Here is a 27202-nt window from a genome sequence, read left to right on the forward strand (position 1 = left end):
CAACCTAAGACAACACAAAAACAGAATTACCTGGAAAAACTCAGCAGTTCTGGCAGCATCGGTGGAGAAGAAAAGAGTCGACGTTTCGAGTCCACATGACCCTTCAACAGAACTTATTCATTCAACATTCATTCCAGGTATCAATCTAGTAAATCTCCTCTGAACCACCTCATGAATATGATTTATATTCATCCTTAAATAAAGGGACCAAAACTGCACACAACATTTGAGATACAGTGCCCTGTATAACTGAAGCATAACATCCTTACCTTTATGTTCAATTCCTCTCGTAATAAAGGATAGCATTACATTAGCCTTCTTGATTACTTGCTGTACCTGCATACTAACTCTTTGTGACTCATGTACTAGAATACCTAGATCCCTCTGCACCTCTGAATTCTGCAGTCACTCTCCATTCAAGTAATACTCTGCTTTTTTATTCTTCTTGCCAAAGCGAACAACTTCACATTTTCCCACATCGTACTGCTTGGTTTTTGTCCATTCTACAAACCCATCTATATCCATCTGCAAACTCCTCATATCTTCTTCACAACATACTTCTCTACCTATCTTTGTGTCATCTGCAAATTCAGCTACCATGCCTTCACTCTCCTCATCTAAGTCACTGATGTAAATTGTAAAAAGTTGAGGCCCCAGCACAGACACCTGCGGGACTCCACTCTCACATCCTGCCAATCAGGCAAAGACCCGTTTATGCATACTCTCTGCTTTCTGCCAGCCAGCTAATCTTCTATCCATGCTAATATGTTACCCCTACATCATCAGCTTTTATTTTCTGCAATAACCTTTGATGAGGCACCTTATCAAATCAAGTACAATACGTCTAAAGGCTCCCCTCTATCTACCGCACATGTTACTCCTTCAAAGAACTCTAATAAATTGGTTAAACATGATTATCCCTTCACAAAACCATGCTGACTCTTCCCGATTACCTTGAGTTTTTCTAAGTGCCCAGCTATATCCTCCTTAATCGTTTCTAACACCTTCCCCACGACAGATGTTGAGCTAACTGCCTATAGTTTCCTACTTTCTGCCTTCCTCCCTTCTTGAATAGAGGGGTTATATTTGCTACATTTCAGTCTGATGGAACTTTTCCAGTGCCTGGGGAATTTTGGAAAATTAATACCAATGCATCTACTAGCTAATTAGCCATCTCTTTTAAGACCCTAGGATGAACTCCATCCGGACCAGAGACTTGTCAGCTTGTAGCTTCATCAGTTTGCTTGGTACTGCTTTCCTAGTGATTGCAATTTCACCAAGGGCAGGATTTTCAGCTCAGTGTGCGGGCGTGCATCTAATACGCATGGGCATAAAATAGTGCACGATGATGTCGAGCGAGTGTCCCAACGTCATCACGCACTCGCACGATATTTCAGTTGGCGAGTGCCGACAAGAGTTGGCAGTGCATTCACCGACAATTAAGAGGGCTGCTAAGCTCATTAATAAATCAACTGAAGTGAAATTTTCCCTGTGGTTGATGGGCGACAAATAGGTCAAGTGGCCTTTGGATTTTTGAGAAAACCTCATTCACAGGCGGGATAAGGTTTCTGATGTTAATTAAAAATAAAATAAAAATTTGTAAAACTAATTTTTAACATGTCCCTGCTCATGTGACAGAGTCACATGAGGGGACATGTTTTCCTTATTTTTCAAATCTTTATTTTTAATGTTAGAAACCTTCAGCTCCCTGAGGCAGCCCATGCGCATGTGCACACTTCAGCACTCGCACTCCTCCTGCCCCTGCCACAACAGCACTGAGGCGATCAGTGCGTGTATCACACTGGCTAGCCATTCATTGGCCAGCCAGCATGAAATCGCGTTGGGGCCCAATTGCGAGTGGAGGTCTGTTGTCCAGCCTCTCCCAGGCTCGCCTGCCACGCCTGCCCCAAAGAGGGGAAAATCCTTCCCCAAGTTCTCTCTCCCTTCCAACTCCTGATTTACAGCAAAACTAAATGTTTTTTGTATCCTCTATAGTGAAGACAGAAGCAAAATATTTGTTCATTCCATGTGCCATTTCCTTATTATTTAATATTACCCCCCACTCTCACTCCCTAGAGGACCAACACTCAGTTTACTTACTCTTTTCCGTTTTAAATACTTCTAGAAACTCTTGCTACCCATTTTTATATCTCTAGCTAGCTACCTCACATACTCTAATTTCTTTCTCCTGATTAATCTTTTATATTATCTTTACCATTCTTTATATTCTGGCCAATCAGCTGACCTGCCACTCATCGTTGTGCAGTTTGATGCTTTCCCTAACTTCTTTCATTAACCATGGATGGTTGGGTCCATCCTTTAGAGTTTTTCTTTATAGTAGGAATATACTTATTCTGACTATTCTGATATATCCCCTTAAATGTCTGCCACTGCTTCTCTATTGATCTATCCTCAAGCCTAGTATCCCAGTTCACTTCAGCTAGCTCAGCTTTCATCCCCACATATTAGCCTTATTTGAGTTTAAGATACTAGTCTTAGACTCACTCTTCTTCTTTTCAAACTGGATGTAAAATTCAATCATATTGTGGTCACTGCTATCTAGGGGTGCCTTCACTCTGCGGTCATTAATTAATCCTGTCACATTACAAAATACCAAGTCTAATGTAACCTGCTCTCTGGCTGGTTCCAGAATGTGCTGCTCTAAGAAACTCTCACAGAAGCATTCCAGTAATTCCTTATCCAGGCTACTCCTGCCAATCTGATTTTTCCAGTTTATATGTAGCTTGTAATCACCCATGATTATTGCTGTCCCTTTATAATAAGCACCCAATATTTCTTCTTGTATACTTTGTCCTACATTGTGGTTATTGTTAGACGGCCTGTAGACAACTCCCACTGGTGACTTCTTTCCCTTACTATTCCTCATCCCAAACCAATTCTACACCCTGATCTCTTGAACCAAAGTCATCTCTAACTATTGCACAAATGCCAATCTTGATTAACAGTGCTACCCCTACACCTTTACCTAGCTTCCTATTCTTCCCAGTATTCACTGGAGATCTGATGCTGTCTGAAGTCTAAATGCCAAAGTCACATAACTTGCAGCAGCCATCTTAACAACTTGTTTGTGTCCAATTTTAAAAGTATTAACTGAAAATTCATAATATGACATGCCTTTACAGAGCAGGAAAATAGTATTCTTCTAAGAAGCTGCTCTTTTCTTTTTTCAAATACTTACAGAAGTTATCTGCCCTAGCCATTTGGAAATTTAAAAAATAAACATACAATTCTTCAAAGATGAGAGGCAAATCAGAAGATTGGACAGAATATGAAAAACAGCAAAGAATCACTAAAAAACACAATTTGGGGGGAGAAATTAGAGTACGAGAAAAAGCTGGCTCAAAATACAAAAACAGATGGTAAGACTTTCTCCTGTAGAAAGGAAAAGAGTAAGTAAAGTGAACATTAGACCTCTAGAGAGTGAAAAAACTGAAACAGAATTACCTGGAAAAACTCAGCAGGTCTGGCAGCATCGGCGGAGAAGAAAAGAGTTGACGTTTCGAGTCCTCATGACCCTTCAACAGAACTGTTGAAGTTGAAGTTCAACAGTTCTGTTGAAGGGTCATGAGGACTCGAAACGTCAACTCTTTTCTTCTCCGCCGATGCTGCCAGACCTGCTGAGTTTTTCCAGGTAATTCTGTTTTTGTTTTGGATTTCCAGCATCCGCAGTAGTTTTTTGTTTTTATCTCTAGAGAGTGAGCCTGGTGAATTCATAATGGAAAATAAGGAAATGGCAGATGAATTAACAGATATTTTGCATCTGTCTTCACTGTAGAGGACACAAATAACATCCCAGGAATAAGTGTGAATCAAGAGGTGAAAGGGAGGGAGGAACTTAAAACAATTATAATCACTCTTTCTCAAACTGAATGTGAAATTCAAATCATATTATGACCACTGCTCCCTGGGGGCACCTTCACTATGATGTCATTAATTAACCCTGCCTCATTGCACATTACCAGATCTAGCGTAGCCTGCTCTCTGGTTGGCTTCAGAACATGCTGCTCTGAGAATCTGTCCCAAAAACACTCTATGAACTCATCATCCAATCTACCTTTGCCAATCTGATTCATCCAATCTATATAGAGATTGAAATCACCCATGATTATCACTGTACCTTTCTCACAAGCTCCCTTTATTCTTCTCTGCATACTGCGTGGTTACTGTTAGGGGGCCTATAAACCACTCCCACAAGTGGCTTCTTACCTTTACTATTCCTCATCTCTACCCAAACTGATTCTACACTTTGATCTCCAGAACTAAGATACCAATTGTACCAATGTTATTCTTAATTATCAGAGCTACCCCTCCACATTTTCCTAGCTTCCTATCCTTTTTAAATGCCATATACCCTTGAATATGCAGCTCCCAGCCTTTGTCATCTTGCAGTCATGTCTCTGTAATGGCTATCAAATCACACATACTTGTTTCTAGTTGTGCTGTCAATTCATCCATTTTGTTATGCAGGCACAGAGCCTTCCACTCTGTCTTTTTACTATTTTTGCAACCTCTAGCCTGATCTGCTGGTGCTCTTTGAGGTTTATACATTCTGTCTGATCCTGCCATGTTCTGATCATTTTCCTTATTGCTACCTTGCTCTCTTATCTTGTCTTCTCTAATTAATTCATCACATCTTACCAAACTTGATCCCTCACCCCTACTATTTAGTTTAACATCCTCTCTACTGACCTAGTTATATAACTCACCAGAAAACTGGTCCCAGCACCGTTCTTGTGAAGACTGTCTCAGTGGTATAACTCGTACTTTCACCAGTACTAATGCCAGTGCCCCATGAATCAAAACTCTCCTACACCAATCTTTGAGCCACGCATTTAACTCTCTAATCTTATTTGCCCCATGCCAATTTGCTTGTGGCTCAGGTAATAATCCAGAGATTATCTCTGAAGTTCTGCTTTTCAATTTAGCCCCTAGCTGCTCATACTCCCTCAGCAGAACCTCTTTCTTGGTCCTACCTAGGCCATTGGTACCTATGTGGACCATGACCAGCGTTCCCACTCCATTACTAGTTCCTCTCCAGCCAAGAGCAGATGTCCCGAGCCCTGGCACCAGGCAGGCAACACAGCCATCTGGACTCTTGCTCTCGGCTGCAAAGGAGTGTGTTAATCTCCCTGACTGTACTGTCCCCTATTACCACTATGTTCCTATTATGTTCCGTTGCTTGAATTGATTCCTGTATCATGCTTCCATGGTCTGTTTGCTCATCCACCCTGCAGCCATTGCTTTCATCCATACAGGTTGCAAGAACCTCCAACCTGTTGGACAATTATGAAGGCTGAGGCTCCTCCAATCCTATCATCCTGATTCCCTTACCTGCTTCACATGCAGTAATAACCTCCTGTCCCTGACCATTGATCAAATTAGAAGACCTTATCCTGAGGGGTGTGATGTCTCCTGGTGCAAAGTGTCCAGGTAACTTTCCCCCCTCCCTGATGCATCACACTGTCTGCAGCTCGGCCTCCAGCTTCATGACTCTAATCCGAAGCTCCTCAAGACTCAGGCACTTGCTGCAGACGTGGATCACACTGGCGTGCAGGAACTCCCACAATCTGCAGTTGCAACTTATCACCTGCCTTGTCTTCTTTATTGTGTGTTAATTAATTTATTTTTCTTAATTTATAACTAATAAGCCCTACTACTCCCACTAACCTTCATTACCATTAGTACAATTTACTAACACTAATAAAACCTTACAACTGTTAACAAATTACACAAGTTTTAAAACATAACTGAACAAAATACTCACTAGCCAATCACTTAACTGCTTCCCTGTGATGTGACTCTTTTTATTTTTCTCTGAATACAGTCAGTCCACAAACTGGAGTAGACTGGACTGGACAGCTCTTTAAAGTTTCTCGCTGAATCTCTCCCTCTCACTGTCTCTCAAACTATTTAAGCCTCTTGCTAAGTCTTTCCCTTTTGCCATCTCTGGCACTCTTAGCGTCTCACTGAATCTCTCCCTCTCATTACCTCTCGCGTTCTTTTAGCCTCTTGCTGGGTCTCTCTCTGATGTCCCTACTGTGCTCTGGGTCTCTTTATTTTTGGCATTTCGTTCATGTGTTACTGCCCTCCAACTGCCTCAGAAGCTCCATGTCTTGCAGTGAGGCTTTCAGCCGTACACATATGCAGACCCTCTGGTTAGACCAGGAGCGCCAGGAGCTTGCCTGTCATCCTTAATTGGACAGCTGATGCAGAGGTGGCCAATTAGGAGGCCACCTCCCAGGAGATTGCACCAGAGTCTGCATTGCAGGCCTCTGTGGGGTTGGGAACCAGAAATGGTCCAGAAGCCTGAAAATAATCGATCAACAGAAGTTTCCACCCATTTTTTCCAGCCTTTGTTTTGGATAAGGTTCATTTTAATGCATTTATACAATAACCAGGTACACCTCTGACTTAAACAATGGCAGGCAGACTTTTGAGTATCTTAATCTGCTTTTTACTGGGCAAAGCAGACGATACACCCAATGAACAGATTTACTGATTACTAGGGTGGCCACTGATGGATGCCGGGAACACTGTTGACAGAACCCACTCCTCCGTGACCTGCCAACCTTCGCACATGCACACACACAACAGTGGCTACGAGCTTAAGGCCTGCCAATGTAATGAATTAAAATAAGCACAGTGCACTGCAATTGTATTAATCACTTTATTTAAGTTGATTAATAATTTGCAAATAACTACTGATAAATAATATGCAAAGTATAATAACTAATAAAAATAACAAACATTTAAAGATAATATTCCCACCATGGGAATGACTAATGTTTATACTTTTGTCCATCCCTGGCTGCATTCAGAAGTTTTTGTTCCCCAGGTACTCAGAACATATCTTTGCATTCTTCTGAGAAATAGGTCTGGAGCTCTGCTTTTGCACTGTCCACTTCCAGCCTGTTCCTCCTGTTTCTCCAAATGGTCGTCGCATGGAGAAAACACATGCATTGCTGCATGGTATGGAGAATATACAGGAGCTGATTTTCTTCATGTTCATGAATTGTTTCCCTGCACTTTACTGAAAAATTTCAGGTATCTCTGCTCACTGGTCTGGCAATGCTGCATGTCAGGGGAGGATATAATGCTTCCCAGAATGCTGAATTCATCAAACAGCCCATCCATGTCAGAGTGCATGCTTGAACACCACCACAAAACCCTTCAAAGGACACAGCATTTGCAACGGCTAATTTAGATGTTCTGTTGTGAAAGCTGTTTTCAGACAAGCCATATCCATCACTTAAGTACTCTTGACTCTTTTGTACAAAGAAGGCTTAAAACATCTCCCTCATGTTTTCCTGCCACATCTGGTGCTAATTGCTTCAGTCTGCCATTCACTGCAAACTGAAAAAAAAACTTGCCCCAAATCCTTCTCTCCAGGTTCCTATTCATGTCACTCATCAACTCATACTCTGAGAGGCTACTAAACAATTTGGCCTTTAAGGCTCAAAGAGTGAATAGTTTTATAACATTGCAGAGAAAGAGAAAGTTCAGCCATTTCATTGGCAACCTCCTTGCCTCCAGAGCATCTCCATAGTATTTTGGGGCACCCTGCCTCGCCTACACTTTGATGAAGCAGCTTGTCACAGATTTCCAGCATTCAGGAATCTGTCAACAGCTGGCAGGAGGGGGAGCCACCCGGTTACAACGTGCCTCAATAGATTGCACTCCTCCACTTCACCCAAGGCACTGAATTTCCTTAATTGCTGTGTTCTGCTCACAGAAATGGTAAAATGAGCATAGACCTTGAAAATGATGTTTTCTGCATCAACATCAAGGTTTCTGACAGCGTACCTTATTGTGTTGTGTAAAACATGAGCCAAACAGTTTGCCTCAACAACATCCTTTTGAGCAACCTTTAGTTTTTGGTAAACATTGTTGTGCTTTCTGTAATTAACACTTGCATTGACAGCTGAATACATAAAGTCTCCCTGGGCCAAGATGGAAGGTACCAAGTTTAGATATTATTTCTGTTGTGATTGCTTCTGAGATTTCCTGGGTATCACAAGATAAATAAGAATATAAGAAACATAAGAATTGGGGAAGGGTTAGGCCATTCAGTCCCTCGAGCTCGCTCTGCCATTGGATAAGATCAGGCTAATCCAAAGGTGAATGCTAAACCCACTTCTCAAATTTGAAGTATCTCAAAACTAAGGGGAAACACTTTGTTGCATCTTTGTTTGAGACACCAATTGCAAAATGAAAAAAAATGCTTTAATATAATCCAAGTGCTTCTGTACAGAATATTGTGCTACAATGTTCTTGCCTTTGTTTCCCCACATGTCAGATCTCTCACCACAGAGGAGTCACTGTAGATTTCTTTATCAATTTCTACGCTGCAGTCGATACACCCCATAAGACTGGTGGTGCCTCATGCCTTGGTGACTTTTCATATTTCAGCAGCAGTTACTTTGTTCTGAGACAATGCAGGGGATTTAAGAAAAACAAGCTCAATGATGATGTACCTGCACTTCAAGTGTTAAATTTGAGCCTTCCCAGCAAAATGTGCTGATTCACATCTTCTTTCCTTGATGGCTGGCACCAATATCACATCAGCACAAAGTACAGAATGCATTTCTTTGCTAAGAAATCACATTCTTTTGACCATTCTAGATTGCACAATATCTTTCTCCTAGGCATTTTGAATTGGTGAACGTTAGTTGGTGTCATTGTGTGGATATGATGACAATAACACTAGGATATTTGTTTGTTGGCACTCGCTACTCTGGAAATTATTTCATGACCGGTTTTTTAACTAAGAACACTGGTAGGGTGGTCTTGTGGAACTGCCCAGCCTCTAATTGGTTGATTTTGATATCATGTATTTTATGGACCTTCCCCACAGGCTCGGCCGTGGCACTGCGAGCGGCGCAAGCCTCAAAATACCGGACCTAAGGGCATCCAGTACAGGAATGGGGCCTGATGTACTGAAAGCCAGACTGCCTAGTACAAATCCAGATGAATGGCCACCCTCCTAATTACAATAATTTATTAATGCTGACTAGAAACAAAGTTGAGGCCACTGCCATTTTCATTTGTGTTGAAACACAATATTTAAACAATTAAACAATGTGATGCCAGAGTTATTATTTGAGCAGTGATATTAATGCCAAATCCAAAGGCCCTTTGCATTCTCATTTCCTTGTTTAACAAATCTTTTATTATTTTAAAACATGTTGGTTGGTAAGAATATGTCCCATTATAAGACCAGAACACTTCCTTTGCATATTTTTTTTTGTTTAAAAAGGCCATTGCTATCACAAGGGTAAATTCAGCACCCTGTTGATCCCAGTGCTGATCTGTGTTCAAATACTGCCAATTAAAGAACAGGGGCTGTAGTGTTGCAGCCCTATGTGACTCGGTCTATGTGCCATTTGCAGGGGTGCTGAAAATGCGCTACAGTTCCCAGTACATGCAACTAAACCAGCATTCAAGCTATAGCATTTGCAAGTACGGAAAGTGTGTGTGAAAATGAACTATTGCCTAGACACTGCTTTGTAAATGGCCTTTAACTATATTTTTCTCAAGTGCAACTGAAGATGTTTTGAAAGGTCAGGCCATTTGAGAGGTACTTTAGGTTGGTTGTGAGTACCCTATGGAATAAGTTTGTCAATTCCAGCTGCTTTTCATGCTGAGAACATGAAACTTTTTGTACATTCATGAGCTCTGGAGATCAGGGCTGAAAAAATATCAGGAAAAGCAACATAATCGCTGAAGCAATAGCTGAGGTATAAAAGTAGCATGTTTGAAACATTATACTTGAGAATACAAAGTGGCTACACTCTGGAACATAGGAAATTAGGTTATAAGATGCATCTGGAAATAATACTACATGCACTAATATGGTAGAAGGGCATTTACTCACTTTTATGGCAGAATATATTTAATTTTATTTATTGCAATGTTGTAGTTTCCATAAAAAATGAAAGGGGTAAGATATGAATCCTAAACTGAGAACCCTTAAGTAATTAGCTTTTAATATTTAAAAAAATAATAGACCAACAATGCTCAATTGCATAGGTTTACTTCTAGTGACCTTAACATTAACTGTGATTTCTAAATGTTGTTATATGTAGCATACTTCATCAATTAAACAGGCTAAAAATTGTTACTGAGATAATGGACAAGAATTGCTCTAACTGTTACATGTCACACTCTTTGAATGTGTATACAACAAAGCACTTATCCCTGTTTGAGAAGATTAGAAGAAAAAGTAAATAACACAATGGAAATATGGAATATTTTAATTCTAATTCAGTACTGTTCTTACTGACAATTTGCAATTATTTAAACCAGGCCTGCCACTTGACCTTTCCATGTTCCAGTTTGAAGAGTTTTTCATCCACTATCCCAAAATAGACTGAATACATTACTCCCTTAGATGGATTGCCAATTTATTCATAAAAGGAATACAATAGGTTGTCCTTCTATGAACTTAAATGGCTTAACTGAAATTTATTGGCTTTAATACATTGGCTGTTTTTAATGCTGTTCTTGGCAAAACTATTTCACAAGCTAAAGACAAGACAAACTGATATATTACCAGTTTTACCAATTTTAATAAGCCATCAGAAATTGTAACAATACCTTATATTTATGCAATTCTCCTCCCTTCTCAGGGGATTTTAGAATAAGGAGAAAAATGGGCACCAAGCATTGGGAAAGAGTCTTCGAACGTTGAGGCTCAAATAGGGAACCGTAGAGGCATGGTTAAAAATGAATTTTTGGAGGATGGCTTTCAAAGCCACGAGTCAGACGACAGGTGGCCAGGTGATGGTAATAGAATAACAGAATCCTAGAACGATACGGTATGGAAAGAGGCCATTTCGACAATCATGTCTATGCCAGTTCTTTGGTAGAGCTATTGAATTAGTCCAATTCCCTTGTTCTTTTCTTATAGCCCTGTATTTTTTTTCCCCCTCACCTAAAGCACTTCACCAATTTCCTTCTGTAAGTTATTCTTGACCCTGCTTCCACCACCCTTTCAGGCAGTCCATTCCAGCTATGTCATTTAGGACTCGGCTGTCTTGGTTAGTAGTGGTGCTACCGAACCACTCGGTGATGGACATTGAAGTCCCCCACCCAGAATACATTTTGCACTCTTGCCACCCTCAGTGCTTCCTCCAAGTGGTGTACAATATGCAAGAATTAGTCCTCCTTAGTAACATGGGGGGGCTAGTGCCAAAATTGGGAGAGCTGTCTCACAGTCAAGCAACAGCCTGACATAGTCATCCTCACGGAATCATACCTTACAGATAATGTCCCAGACACCACCATCACCATCCCTGGGTATGTCCTGTCCCACCAGCAGGACAGACTCAGCAGAGGTGGTGGCACAGTGGTATACAGTTCAGAGGAAGTTGCCCTGGGAAGTCCTCAACATCGACTCTGGACCCCACGAAGTCTCATGGCATCAGGTCAAACATGGGCAAGGAAACCTCCTGCTGACTTCCACGTACCACCCTCCCTTAGCTGATGAATCAGTACTCCTCCATGTTAAACACCACTTTGCAGAAGGATGCAGAACGGACTCTGGGTGGGGGACTTCAATGTCCATCACCAAGAGTGGCTCGCTTGCACCACTACTGACCGAGCTGGCCGAGTCCTGAATGACATAGCTGCTAGTCTGGGTCTGCAGCAGCTGGTGAGGGAACCAACAAGAGAGAAAAACATGCTTGACCTCATCCTCACCAACCTGCCTGCTGCAGATGCATCTATTCATGACAGCAAAGGTGGGAGTAACCATCGCTTAGTGATTGTGGCGACGAATTCCTTCATGTTGAGGATACCCTCCATCGTGTTGTGTGGCACTACCACTTTGCTAAATGGGATAGATTTCGAACAGATCTAGCACCTCAAGACTGGGCAACCCTAGTCCAATGAAGAGTGCAGGAAGGTATGCCAGGAGCAGCACAGGCATACCTAAAAATGGAGGTGTCAACCTGGTGAAGCTATAACACAGGACTACTTGCATGCCAAACAACATAAGCAGCAAATGACAGACGGAGCTAAGCAATCCCACAACCAACAGATTAGATCTAAGCTCTGCAATCCTGCCACAATCAGTTGTGAATGGTGGTGGACATTTAAACAACTTGCTGGAGGAGGAGGCTCCACAAATATCCCCATCCTCAATGATGGAGGAGCCCAGCACATCAATGCAAAAGATAAGGCTTAAGCATTTGCTACAATCTTCAGCCAGAAGTGCCAAGTGGATGATCCATCTTGGCCTCCTCCGGAGGTCCCCAGCATCGCAGATGTCAGTCTTCAGCCAATTTGGTTCACTCCACATGTCATCACGAAATGACTGAAAGCACTAGATGCTGCAAAGGCTATGGGCCCTGACAATATTCCGGTAACAGTACTGAAGACTTGTGCTCCAGAACTTGCCGCACCCCTAGCCATGCGGTTCCAGTACAGCAACAACACTGGCATTTACCTGGCTATGTGGAAAATTGCCCAGGTATGTCTTGTACACAAAAGCAGGACAAATCCAACCTGGCCAATTACCACCCCATCCGTCTACTCTCCATCATCAGTAAAGTAATGGAAGGGGTCATCAACAGTGCTATCAAGCAGCACTGGTTTAGAAATAACTTGCTCACTGATGCCCAGTTTGGGTTCCACCAGGGCCACTCAGCTCCTAACCTCATAATAGCCTTGGTTCAAACATGGACAAAAGAGCTGAACTCTTGAGGTGAGCTGAGAGTGACCGCCCTTGACATCAAGGCCACATTTGACAGAATGTGGCATCAAGGAGCCCTAGCAAAACTGGAGTCAATGGGAATCAGGGGGAAAACTCTCCGCTGGCTGGAGTTATACCGAGCGCAAAGGAAGGTGGTTGTGGTTATTAGAGGTCAGTCATCTCAGCTCCAGAACATCACCGCAGGAGTTCCTAATGGTAGTGTCCTAGGCCCAACCATCTTCAGCTGCTTCATCAATGACCTTCCTTCCATCATAAGATCAGAAGTGGGGATGATTGTACAATGTTCAGCACCATTCGCAACTCCTCAGATACTGAAGCAGTCAACGTCCAAATCCAGGCTTGGGCCAACAAGTGGCAAGTAACATTCACATCACACAAGTGTCAGGCAATGACTATCTCCAACAAGAGAGAATCTAACCATCGCCCCTTGATGTGCAATGGCATTACCATCACTGAATCCCCACTATCAACATCCTGGGGGTTACCATTAACTAGAAACTGAACTGGACTAGCCATATAAATACTATGGCTACAACAGCAGGTCAGAGGCTAGGAATCATTTAACGAGTAACCCACCTCCTCACTGCCAAAGCCTGTTCATCATCTACAAGGCACAAGTCAGGAGTGTGATGGAATACTCCCCACTTGCCTGGATGAGTGAAGCTCCCAAACACGCAAGGAACATGACTCCTTCTAGGACAAAGCAGCCTGTTTCATTGGTTGTGGATGTGGTGCCATTCACAGGATGGCCAAATGGGCAGATAAGTGGCAGATGGAGTTTAACCCTGAAAAGTATGAGGTGATAATCTTTGGAAGGAGTAATTTGACAAGGAAGTATTCAATGAACGGCATGACACTAGGAAGTTCTGAGGAACAAAGGGGTCCTTGCGTGTGTGTCCATAGATCTCTGAAGGCAGAGGGGCATGTTAGTGGGGTGGTGAAAAAGGCATATGGGACACTTGCCTTTATCAATCGAGGCATGGATTACAAAAGCAGGGAGGTCATGTTGGAATTGTATAGAACCTTGGTGAGGCCACAGCTGGAGTATTGTGTGCAGTTCTGGTCACCACATTATTGGGAAGATGTGATTGCACTGGAGGGGGTGCAGAGGAGATTCACCAGGATGTTGCCTGGGATGAAACATTTAAGTTATGAAGAAAGGTTGGATAGACTTGGGTTGTTTTTGTTGGAGCAGAGAAGACTGAGTGGTGACCTGATCAAGGTGTACAAGATTGTGAGGAGCATGGACAGGTTGGATATGGAACAGCTGTTCCCCTTAGTTGAAGGGTCAGTCACGAGGGGACACAAGTTCAAGGTGAGGGGCAGGAGCTTTAAGGGGCGATGTGAGGAAAAACTTTTTTACCTAGAGGGTGGTGATGGTCTGGAATGCAATGCTGGGAGGGTGATGGAGGCGGGTTGCCTCACATCCTTTAAAAAGTACCTGGATGAGCGCTTGGCATGTGATAATATTCAAGGCTATGGGCCAAGTGCTGGTAAATGGGATTAGGTAGGTAGGTCCGGTGTTTCCCACGTGTTGGTGTAGACTCGATGGGCCGAAGGGCCTCTTCTGCACTGTGAGATTCTGATGGGCGCAAGACAAAGAGCTTCGACAGCATGCCTCTTTTCAGAAATACTCAAACCAGTATTTTGAGAGTTACGCACTGCTTTTTCGCGGCTGAAGTGTGGCTTGCTGCAAACATCGCAGCAAAAATGCAAACTTGAAGCAATGCTGCCATAGTTATCGTGAGCACTAACCTTCAGCATATTTGCTCAGATTCAGCAGCATCAGCCATTGCTTTTAGTTATCCTCACACTTATGATCTAAAATGTAGCTTTACTCTGCCCAACATCTAAGTCAATGATCGAGATACTCATGATCCATAGCAGTGAGCCCTTACATCCTATTTGAACACATCATGTGCAATAATTCCCCTCTCTTCAAAGGCAGGCTGAATGTCCACTCTTTTCAGTGTTACGGTCAGATTCTCACTACTGAGGTAGGTAGCTCCAGTTGGGAAATTTCCCAACTAGGCAGGCCTGCCTCAGTTTAAAGTGCTCCATTAGAACCAATTTTCACCCAGGGAAGGCGGGGCGGGATCAAGTCAGGCCCACCGATCCTGGAAGCAGAGTGTAGGTGGCCACAGGGGGAGTACCAATGTGGGAAGATCAGAAGGTCCGCCTCAGTTCTCTGAAACTTTGTCTGAGTTGTCTAGAGGCCCTCTAGCTTTCACCCCTCACACCCCCTCATTCCCACCCACTTCTTTGTCAACCTACATGTCAACTCATGCCTCCACCAACTGAATGCTCCCTCATACCCCCATAACATTTCCATATGAGCTCATGCCCCCTCTTACTCCCATTCCACCTCCATAGCACTAACCCAGCATTCAACATGGGTAGATCTCAGGAGCCATGTGGATAAATTTCTAGCTACCTAATATGCTCTCACTCCTACACACTTGAAAAAAGCTCCCATTTAAGAAACCCAGTCAAAGCTTTTAAACCTCAAGCAGTTACCCTCTTATAAAAACAAACACTTCTAGTCAAACCCCACATCAAAAAACAGTTAATCCTTTAATAGCCTCTTTAAACTTGCCAATCAAATTCTAAACTCAAAACACCCTGCTGAAATAATTGTAGATCTTGAAACTCAGCCAAGCATTCACAATGACAAATAACCCTTGGAAAATGTCAAGAAGACCTTTATTGAAACTGCATGAACAGATGGTAACTATTTTCTAACCTACACCAGACAACCTGTCAATCAAAGGAATTGAACAGTGGATTTTTAAAACTCTCAATGACAGCTTAAACCTGTTTTTGTTTTTATTTTTTAAGAGAGGAGAGTTTAAAAAATGTCTGATCATGACAGTTAAACAGGCATTTCTGCCCTTCAAGAACATTTACATCTATTCCATCCAGTTATGACTCCCTCTGGGTTAAGGCCCCTGGACCAGCCAAATTGGGGTCCATTTGAACTCAACACTAGCACCTCCCCTCCAGCTGCAAAAATTGGACTTATTGGAAATAACGGTGGAAATAACATTCGGGTCTCACCGACATTTTAAAAAGTCCACGGAGTCTTTCTGACACTGATAATCCAGCGTTATTAATCAACCTCTGAGCCAAGAACTGATGATTTACATCAGAGCTAGATAGATGCTTGATTAACAAGGGTATCGGGGGGTAGGCAGGAAGGTGGGGTTGCAGTTACATTCAGGTCAGCCATGATCTTATTGAATGGCGGAGCAGGCTCAAGGGGTCGAGCAGCCTACTCCTGCTTCTAATTCGTATATTCGTCTAAGATAGGTGGCTGATGAGTAAATGGGATAACAGCGAAAATGCATTACATTGCTCTCTTTAATACGTAAAATAATAGATACCTTCATTTTCTTTCTAAATGCAAGCTTTAAAATATAAATTCATTGCTCCCTGTAGAACATGCTAGTAAAAAAATGACTCCACTTTTCTATTAGTTGGTACAAAATTTAAAGTACATGGAGAATGCCCAGAATGCCCAACCTCTGACCGACGCTTATAGCTATGGTATTTTTGTGGCTAGTCCAGCTCAGGTTTTACTCAGTGGTATCTTTCTGGATGTTATTTGACAAAAGTTTGACAATGGTAATACCACTGAATTTCAAGGGGAAGTGATTATGTTCTTTTTTGTTGAAAATAGTCATTGCCTGGCACTTATATGGCCTGAAAGTTACTTGCCACTTATCAGTCCAAGTCTGGATATTGTCCAGAACTTGCTGAATGGGGGTGCAGGCTGCCTCATTCACTGATCTAGTGCATCTTTGTGTCTGATTTCAGCTCTGATGACTGGTGAGTAGGAGTACTGCACTTCTGTACTTCCGTACTCTGGGTATGATAAGGCTGCCTTGCATGTGATTAATATCTTTGGATGGTGGACTTGGGCATTTTTTAAACTTTAGACATGAACTTTAAATTTGAGCCTTATTTTCCTCTGTGTACATGTTAAAAGAGGAGAAAAAAATGATACCATTTAACGTAAACTGACAATCCTGGAAATTCAGGTAATATTTTCCTTACAAATTGATTGAGATTTAGCATTCAACAATCTTGCGTAGTAAAGCAGTCCATGTCCAAATGCAGCAAGACCAGGACAATATGCAGACTTGGGCTGACAAGTGGCAAGTAACATTCGTGCCACACAAGTGCCAGGCAATGACCATCTCCAACAAAACAGAATCTAACCATCGCCCCTTGATGTTCAATGGCATTACCATCACTGAATCCCCCACTATCAACTTCCTGGGTGTTACCATTGACCAGAAACTGAACTGGATTAGCCAAATAAATACTGTGGCTACAAGAGCAGATCAGAGGCTAGGAATCCTGCAACGAGTAACTCTCCTCCTGACTCCCCAAAGCTTGCCCACCATCTACAAGGCACAAGTCAGGAGTGTGATGGAATACTCCCCACGTGCCAGGATGGGTGCAATTCCCACAACACTTAAGAAGTTTGATACCATCCAGGACAAAGCATGCCGTTTGATTGGCACCACATCCACAAACATTCACTCCTTCCACCACCGACACACAGTAGCAGCAGTGTGTACCATCTACAAGATGCACTGCAGTAATTCACCAAGGCTCCTTAGACAGCATCTTTCAAACCCACGACCAGTACCACCTAGAAGGACAAGGGCGGCAGATAAATAGGAACACCACCACCTGGAAGTTACCCTCCAAGTCACTCACCATCCAACTTAGAAATATATCACCATTCCTTCACTGTTGCTGGGTCAAAGTCCTGGAACTCCCTTCCTAACAGCACTGTGATTGTACCTACACTACATGGATTGCAGTGGTTCAAGGAGGCAGCTCACTGCCACCTTCTCAAGGGCAACTAGGGGTAGGCAATAAATGCTGGCCCAGTCGGTGAAGCTCACATGAATGAATTAAAAAAAAGGTTGAGAATCCCTGATGTAAAAGATGCACAAGGCCTAAGAGCAATTTAATCCTTTTTTTGCTACATACACTTATTTCAGGTGAGCTACAGTGGATGTGTCAGGATGGCACATTTCAGACGACTGTGGCATACCATGACAGCAGATCTCCTGGTAGGAGTAGCTATGAATAGCAGCAACAGCAAAACATTTCCTAGTACAGAATAAGTTATGTATGTATTTTGGCAACACTGAAATTGGCTTCACTCAACTATTCTGGACTTAAGTTAAAATCAAAGGCTGGAAAACAGAGAAAAGAAAGGTGCAGAAGTGGCACTTTAACAAATCAGAGTCAAAACAGAGTAGATGCAGCCCAGATAATAGCACAGCTAAGACAAATTGCTTGTGTGGCGACCTCTTGTTCATTGAAAGCAACAGCACAGCAGGCCTGTGGAGTCCACTCCTTAAAAGGGCTGCTTGTTCGATTACTTCAGTGGCTGCATATCACTTGCTCCTCCTGACCAGGATATGTTTCCGGTTGTTAACTTTCTCTAGAATTAGCATTCAACTGTAAGATACTTTAACGACAGGCTTATTAAAATTTTCACACTTTTCACAGACTCCAGCAGTGCCTAATTGCATGGGTGGGGATATGACTGTTAAATTGGTTGGGAGCCCTCTCTATAATAATACGTGTTGGCTGCCAGTGTTGTAGTCCTGTGGCTGATTGGAAATTGAAGGCCTCAATGAGGCGAACTGCCAGGGCTTCTGATGCTATTTAAAGGCAGCCTGCACTTCTTAAAGGGAAGGTGCACTTTGGCTACATGCAACCTAAAAGCAGCTAAAGATAGCAATCCTTCAAATTAGACAGTATAACACTTGGCATTTATAGGTAAGGGGGATTATATCACATGTGTCGGAATACATACGTAGATGAGGGAAAAGTCTTAGATTTTGGCTCAGTAAAGTTCCTAATTCCTGTTTGGCCTGGTATACTGAAGTAACTATTTGATGGATATTCATGAGATTTTATTTTACTAAATTATATACAATACAGCTAAAACGTGAAGTACTGCAAATAGACAACACAAGTATTCCATGAATGACCAACTTTCCTCTCAAAAGTAATATGAGTGGAGGAATGCGAGTGTCCAGGAAGCAGCTAGAGGAAGGAGAACTCACATCCTACCTCTTCTGCAGATGACACAGATGAAGATCTCACGGCTGCAAACTATATTCAAAGACTGATCCTTGTAGACCAGGGGAAGACATTTCCCGCCGGCGAGCGGGGGCAGGGCCCGCTCACCGACGCGTAAAATGACACACGGTGACGTCGGGCAGACGTCCCAATGTCACTGCGCGTCATTTAGATTGTCAGTTCGACGGGCGCGCAGCCGCGTCAGCTGCACATCCGCCGAACTGTCAAAGGCCTATTAAGGCCCTTAAGAAAGTCATTAAAGTTGTTAAGAATGCTTAAGGTTGGCGGGCAGGCAAAGAGCCCAGGCGGCCTTCGCATTTTTCATGAAACTTCATCCATGGGCGGGATGAGGTTTCATGAAGTGTTTTAAAATGTAATAACAATTTATACTTTTATTCTTTGACATGTCCCAGCTCATGTGATAGTGTCACATGAAGAGACATGTTTTAAAAGTGTTACAAGCCTTCATTTCAAACTTTAGCACTGAAAATAATCTCCCTGAGGCACCTCCGTGTCTCAGGGAGATCTCTGCACTCTTTCACATGCGTGTGCAAAAGAGCGCAGGGAACCTCTCAGGGAATCTCCCCCGCCCGCACAGGGAGTGCTCAGCGCTTCCAGGTGTGCATCACACTGGGAGGGCCTTAATTGCCCGCCAATGTAAAATGGCGGCGTGGCCCCGATTGGGGGTGCCAATCAGGTTTGCGCTCGCGCCTGCCCGCCCCTGCGCAACCCTCCCGATGGGGAGGGGACGAAAATTCTCCCCCAGGACTTTTAAGTGCACTGGGCAACCTGCCAGAGAGCTTGCACAAAGCATGGAGAAATCGAGGTCTAGCTTGTGTGGGGTCTTCCAATAAAGTAAAAGTAGAGACCATGCAGTGCAGTCAACTCTATGCATGCTGCAGAGGGGCCCACAATGATGGAACATCTGGTGATAGCTCTGACAGCTTTGCTGAGAGTTCAGACTGTTGCCATTGTGCTACTGGGGTATAATATCTTCTCAGCCTTTCAATCCACGAAGGACAGCATGCACAGTTTATGGAGATTATGGAAAGGAGGAGCATCGCTGCACAATCTGTTCTCACAGTGCAGGGGCAGTGTAGAGAAGCAGATACAGTGGCTTTCCATGGGAGAGGCTCACGTTGTCCTTTCTTAGGATGATAATATGCCTGCAAGTCTGCTGGACTCTGACCCAATGCCCAGGTTGGTCCTACATAGCCTGTTGGCTCAGGCTGCCCAGTCAATACCAAAACATAGCAGTCTGCAGCAAGCCCACAAGGTGCGTGAAGTTGCTGAATAATCATCAATCTGTCTTCCAGGCTCCTGCAACAGGCTTTGCAGGAACACTTGGAGCCCATTGAGCACCGAGACCAGTAATTTAAAACAACTACCGTCATCAATGAAAGGGTACTGAGAAAATTCTTAGAACTAAAAGCTGACAAGTTTCCAGGCCCTAATGAACTTCATCCTAGGGTCTTAAAAGAAATAGCTGCTGAGATAGTAGATGCATTAGTTTTAATTTTCTAAAATTCCTTAGATTCTGGAAAGGTCCCATCAGATTGGAAAATAGCGAATGTAATTCCTCTATTCAAGAAAGGAGGGAGACAGAAAGCAGGAAACATTGGCCAGTTAGTCTAACATCTGCAATAAGGAAAATGCTGGAATCTATTATGAAAGGAGGTTCTAGCAGGATACCTATAAAATCTCAATGCAATCAGGCAGATACGACATTGTGGAAATTGCATTTGACTATTTTATTAGAGCCCATTGAGGAAGTAACAGCAACATGGATAAAGGGGAACCTGTATTATTTTTTTTTCATTCATGGAATGTGGGTGTTGCTGGCTAGGCCAGCATTTATTGCCCATCCCTAATTGCCCTTGAGGAGGTGGTGAGCTGCCTTCTTGAACTGCTGGAGTCCACATGGTGTAGGTACACCCACAGTGCTGTTAGGGAGTTCCAGGATTTTGACCCAACAACAGTGAAGGAACGGTGATGTATTTCCAAGTCAGGATGGTGAGTGACTTGGAGGGGAACTTCCAGGTTGTGGTGTCCCCATGTGTCTGCTGCCCTTGTCCTTCTAGATGCTAGTGGTCATGGGTTTGGAATGTGCTGTCTAAGGAGGCTTGGTGAGTTCCTGCTGTGCATCTTGTAGATGGTACACACTGCTGCCACTGCTCATCGGTGGAGGAGGGAGTGAAGGTTTGTGGAAGGGGTGCCAATCAAGCGACAGCTTTGCCCTGGATGGTGTCAAGCTGCTTGAGTGTTGTGGGAGCGGCACACACCCAGGCGTGGAGAGTATTCCATCACACTCCTGACTTGTGCCATGTAGATAGTGGGCAGGCTTTGGGGAGTCAGGGGGTGAGTTACTTGCGTAAGATTCCTAGCCTCTGACCTGCTCTTTTAGCCACAGTATTTAAATGCTCGTCCAGTTAAGTTCCTGGTCAATGGTAACACCCAGGATATTGATAGTGGGGAATTCAGCGAAGATAATGTCATTGAATGTCAAAGGGTGATGGCTAGATTCTCTCTTGTTGGAGATGATCATTGCCTGCATTTGTGTGGCACAAATGTTACTTGCTGCTTGTCAGCCCAAGCCTGGATATTGTCCAGGTCTTGCTGTTTTTGGATATGTAGATGCGATGTACTTGTATTTCCAGAAGACATTTGACAAGGTGCCACATCAAAGGTTACTACACAAAGTAGAAGCTCATGGTGTAGGGGATAATATATTAGCATGGATAGAGGATTGATTAGCTAACAGAGTAGGGGTAAATGGGTCATTTACGGGTTGGCAAGATGAAACAATTGGAGTGCCACAGGATCAGTGCTGGTGCCTTAACTACTTACAATCTATATCAGGGACCTGGATAAAGGGACCCAGTGTATGGTTGCTAAATTTGTTGATGACATAAAGATAGGGAGAAAAGTAAGTTGTGAAGAGGACATAAGGAGTCTACAAAGAGATACAGGTAGGTTAAGTGAGTGGGAAAAAAATTGGCAGATAGAGTATTATGTGAGAAAATGTGAATGTGTCCATTTTGGCAGGAGAAATGGAAAAGTATATTATTTAAATGCAGAGAAGTTGCAGAACTCTGTGGTAAAGAGGTATCTAAAATGTTGGTACGTAGGTATAGCGAGCAATTAAGAAAGCAAATGGAATGTTGTCATTTATTGCAAGGGGAATAGAATATAAAAGTAGGGAAGTGTTGCTACAGGCATTGGTGAGACCGCACCTGGAATACTGTGTACAGTTTTGGTCTCCTTATTTAAGGAGGAATATACTTGCATTGGAAGCTTCACTAGGTTGATTCCTGGGATGAAGGGAATGTCTTAAGAGGAAAGTTTGAACAGGTTTGGCCTATACTCATTAGAGTTTAGAAGAATGAATGTTGACCTTATTGAAACATAAGATTCTGAGGTGGCTTGACAAGGTAGATTCTGGGAGGGATGTTTCCTCTCGCGAAGGTATCTAGATCTAGGAGGCACATTTCGAATAAAGGATCTCCCATTTAAGAGGGAGAGGAGGAGGAATTTCTTCTCTTTGAAGGTCTTTGGAATTCCCTTCTCACGAGAGGCTGGATCATTGAATATATTCAAGACTGAGTTGGACATGTTTTTGATTGATGAGGGAGTCATTAGTTATAGGGGACTGGCAGGAAAGTGGAGTTAAGGGTACAATCAGGATCTTATTAAATGGCACAGCAGGTTCGATGGACTAAATGGCCTACTCCTGCACCTGTTTATTATGATCACCAACATTAGAGTCTTCTCTTATACAAACACCTAGATTTCCCTTTAGGTTTCCTGGTTTTCTGTAATTAATTTTGCTTACCCGTAATTTGGAACCTTCAATTTTATTTCTTTGAAAATGAGTGTTGAAATATCATATCAATATTTGCAAGGCAATCAAATAGCCACACTTCTTAAGATGCAAGCCCATCAACACCAAAGCACCACAACCGTGCATGTGGATATTAGGAAGGAGAATGGTCACAAATAATACATTGATCTCATTGTTTCTTACCATGGTTCTGGATCAGCTTCATTTTGAAGCATTTCCACAACACATCTCGAAATTAAACACGGGCAGAATCTTTTGAATACTCCAATCCACTTGTTACTGGCTTAACAAAAAACACAGCCAGTGGACAAGTTTACTAAGTACAATAACATGTTAATGCTCATTGAAGGAAAAATCCATGCTGTCATTTAAGTTACTCAATCGGCAGAATCGTTTCAGATTTGAAATAAGTGTGGTAGCGGGTGGGAAAAAAGGACATTTTAGTCACCAGCTGCAATGGCGGCTTTTCACGCTGTGTCATCCCATTCCTAGCATGTCCCGCTTCATTAATAATTAATTCCCGGGAAACACGCCAGATTGCTGGTGGGGCAGACTCTGATTTGCCCATCCTGCCGTCACCTCAGGCCATCAGTAAACCTGGTGTCATATTTAAAGACCACCTGTGCACAGAGCTAGCACTCGTCAAGGGATAGGAAGCTGCTGTGAACTGTTAGCTGCCAAAACTAGGAAATATGCTGCCCACAAATTTAACAACGCCTTACTTGAGCACCTACTGGACGCTGTGAAGTCCTTTACCCCCACTCTGGGCAAAGGACAGCAAACAAGGTCACCAATGCAGCATGGGAGATGGCGGCAGCAGTGGTCAGCGCCAACACTCTACAAAAGAGGACGGCTATCCAGTGCAGAAACAGGGTAAATCAGCCTGTTATCACTCTCAACTCATACACTCACAAACCCATCACACATCTACAGGGATCTCACACCTCAAGGGACAACACCCTCACATCTCCATCAAGCTCATATCCTCTCGAGCTCATGTCCTCAACCAATCCATGGCTCCGCTCACCAAAAACATTCCACGCAGTGCCATGTGTCCTGCTCACACTCTCCCCATCTGTTTTCGTGCAGGAGAAACCTGCTCACATAAGCAGGGAGAGGTCCCAGACTGGGATTGGACCCACATTAGACATCTCACTCACTTTGAGGAGCATGCCATAGTGCTGACTGGTAAGGGCATGGACTGTGCTTGTGGTGACGGTGAGGTCGGCAGTGAACACCTACGTGAGGATCCTGCACCACATCATCCCTCTCTCAATGCAACTGTGAGTGCTCTCTGTCCTGCCATGCACTAATCATCTCAATTTTGCTTCACAGGGAGCTCTGCCAAGTGACTGACACCCTCAGCCAGCCAGTTCCTCAGCTCCATCCAGGTCCTTGCCTCCAGCCAAGAGGACACCTCCTCCACTGAAGAGCTGGAAATAAGCAGACGGGAGATCCATCACAGCACTTACCCTACCCTGCACCGGTGCAGAGACACACACCCCGGTTGGAGCTAGATCTAGAGCAGGCTCGGGTTCACAATCTGGTGGTCACCAGATGGACACATGTCTGCAGCAGGAGGAGGCAGGTTCAGCCAAGCTCCCTGGCACTCGGAGGACTGCTGGGGAAGAGGCATCTGTGAGGTCTGAGTCTGATGATGAGACTCTGGATTTGGCCTTCCAATTCATCGTGGAGAGTCAGCAGAAGGTGGGGGAGCATCACACAGAGCTGTTGAAAGCCCTCAACCGAGTGGCACGTGAGTCGAAGGAGAGTATCCGCCTGCTCTCTGATGAAGTGGTGCTCACATGTGCGTGTGTGGAGGTCTCCACGCAGAGGATGGCGGATGCAATGGAGACCCTGGTCCAGCAGAACATGGAGATGTGCACAGACCTGCACTCCATCGTGGTAGCCATGGGTGAGTTCCTGCAGTGACAATGCGGGAGGGTAATGGGGCACCTTGACATCCCTCCAGGTGCTCCTTCCCCTCAAGGAGTCAGGCTGGGGCCCTCAGGCACCTGAAGGGGGGAGGAGTGGCAGCTGGCCACTCCTGGGTCATCCATTCAGGAATCACAGAGGCAGTCCTCTTCCTCCAAGTCCCCTTTGCCTGTGAGCCCCTCAACCACATCCTCTGTCACTGCAGAGGGAGCAGCTGGCCCTCAGGAGGACAACCAAAGCAAGCTGAGGCCCCAAGGCCTTGGAGCTCCAGAGGGCCAATGCTGAAGTCAGAAGCAAGAGGGCCAACTATTGCACAGTCTGTCTCCACCCCTCCTGCAGATGCAAGGGTGGCACCTAGAAGAAGTGATAGGCCTAAAAACGTTAAGGATTTCTGATCACAAGTGGCTGCACGGGTGATCACACTGTCACTTTATAATCTGAAAATATATTCACTTTCACTGAATGAGTAATGGTGCCTTTCAGCTTCATTTACAGGCTTCACAAGTCTTCCCCCTGCATCCCTACCATCCCTGGCCGCCCCACTAGCAGTTCAGCTGCACGCAGCCAGACCACGAGTGATTCTGGAGGGAGAAGTGTGTGCGTGGCAGAGCTTTCGGAGCCTCATGCAAGCACTCTCCCATGCATGCGGAGCCTTCCTCCATCACACTCATCTCAATGTCCTAATCATCTTCACTTCTGTCTGCCAGGGTTCTGTTTCAGTTGTCCATCTGAGCTGATCTACATCGCCACCCACCCACTGATCACACTCCCATGCACCTGTGCCTGTCCAACACGAGGCTCCGGTCACTTTCGATTTCAGAAGCATGGTTGTTGTAATGATTGTTTTCAGCTCCCTCATCCTTTCCCCCCTGCCCCAGTCACCCACGTCCTTTCCCCCATCACTGTTGACTCCCCAACATCACCTTCCACCTCCCCACTGTCGCCTGCCAACCAGAGCCCTTTTCTTTCCAGGATGTCCAGGTGAACGTGCATATTCCCTATCTTGCTGACAATCCCACCCCAAATTCACATTGACCTCCCAACCTTCTCCTTCCCACCCCCAGGGTACATATCTGCCCCACGAACCACCCTCATCGTCCATTCTACTGCTACCATCATGCCCACACCCTCCCACCCTACCACCTCATTCTGTCCTCTCATACTCACCATTCCCCCCTACCACGCGCACTCAGTTTGCTCCCCAGGACGCAGTCACTGACTCCACAGACTCTTCCCTTGCACATTCACCTGAACTTCACTCCCCCCACTTACTCCTTCCTCCACCCTTACTCCATATCCCTCCAGCCACCGAATTCTTTCCCTAACACCTTCCTCCCCCTGTTGCCGCATTCTCCTCCGTTACACCCTCCTCGCCCCACACTCCCTCACCCCTCCCTTCCCCGCCCCAGTACACCTTCCTCTCCCACTCACAGCTGGACATTCCTCTCCCAGCTTGGCAATCTTCCATAGCAGCCCATGGCCAAGACCCTGATGTCCCAAAGCAGACCCCAGACATCAATTGAGAACTCCCACCTTCCGTGAGCTGCTTCATGGTGGAGCCATGTCCATGGGAATCTGCCTAGTATGCTATGCACATGTTCCTCCAGGGTCTGGTAGCTGTAGGGCTCCAGCATCTTCTGCTCCTCACATGTCTGCAATGTGAGCAAGGCCCTAATAATGGTAAGTCTCAACTTCTGCACATCACACTTGGCCAGACGTGTTCTGCACCGGTGTGTTTTCCCGCCAATGTTGGCAGTAAATTTGACATGGGGGATGATTCCAGTGAGCAGGCCTAATAATTACATGCAGATGTATTAAAATGACGTTCCTGACATGCAGTGGCAGGAAACACAGCGCACCATTGACGGGTGGAGCACACAATCGCAAACCAGTTTCACAACATCGTCTTCTCGCCTTATTGTCCACTCACGCCCGCCATGATACCCGTTGCCAATGGGGACAGAAAATTCCTGTCTATATGTAGCACACAGTAACCTCTGGTCACCTTAAACTTTTGATTACATGTGGTGCACCAGACTGAACCAGAGAAACGGGAACCTCATTCCAAAAAAACATTTGTATAGAAATACACTCCCTCTGAAAAATACAGCCATGCTTAAACTGAGGCATCACTCCACTTCATTTACAATTGTACACAGTAGAGAGCAATTACGAGCCAATGATTCTGTATTTAGAGTACTAACCTGGCATAGTCAATTCCAAGGGCTGTCTTTGTCTCGTTTCCACCACCCTGCTTTATCTTTTTAGCAGCTTCCACAAGATCTTCTGTTGTGTTGTACTGGTTGAGACTGACTTCATGTGTGACTTTATGACCATATTGCATAATTCCAACCTGAGTCATTTGTGAGAAAAAGAACATTACTCCAGTGAAACCACAAGCATTGATCTTTCATTTCTTATAAATCCAGAGAATGAGTAGGAAATAGTGCAATCCTTTTCTTATGTCAGCAAAATAATTTTGGGGCACTTTGTCATCCTACTGGCAATTTTGCAGCATTTAATGTGGCAATGAACATACAGTAGAGAGCAATTATGAGTCAATGATTCTGTAGAGT

General features: G+C 44.2%; 1 protein-coding gene across 1 annotated transcript in view; it reads right to left on the reverse strand.

The window, feature by feature from the left end:
* Window positions 1-27202, reverse strand: part of itga1 (integrin, alpha 1) — a 322507-nt gene that overhangs the window by 167395 nt on the left and 127910 nt on the right. The window contains exon 7 of the mRNA XM_078550022.1: window positions 26831-26979. Within this exon, the coding sequence (XP_078406148.1) occupies window positions 26831-26979 (149 nt within the window). The remainder of the gene's footprint in view (window positions 1-26830; window positions 26980-27202) is intronic.

Source organism: Cetorhinus maximus, chromosome 1 (assembly GCF_964194155.1).
Source record: "Cetorhinus maximus chromosome 1, sCetMax3.hap1.1, whole genome shotgun sequence".
NCBI classification, from domain to species: Eukaryota; Metazoa; Chordata; class Chondrichthyes; order Lamniformes; family Cetorhinidae; genus Cetorhinus; species Cetorhinus maximus.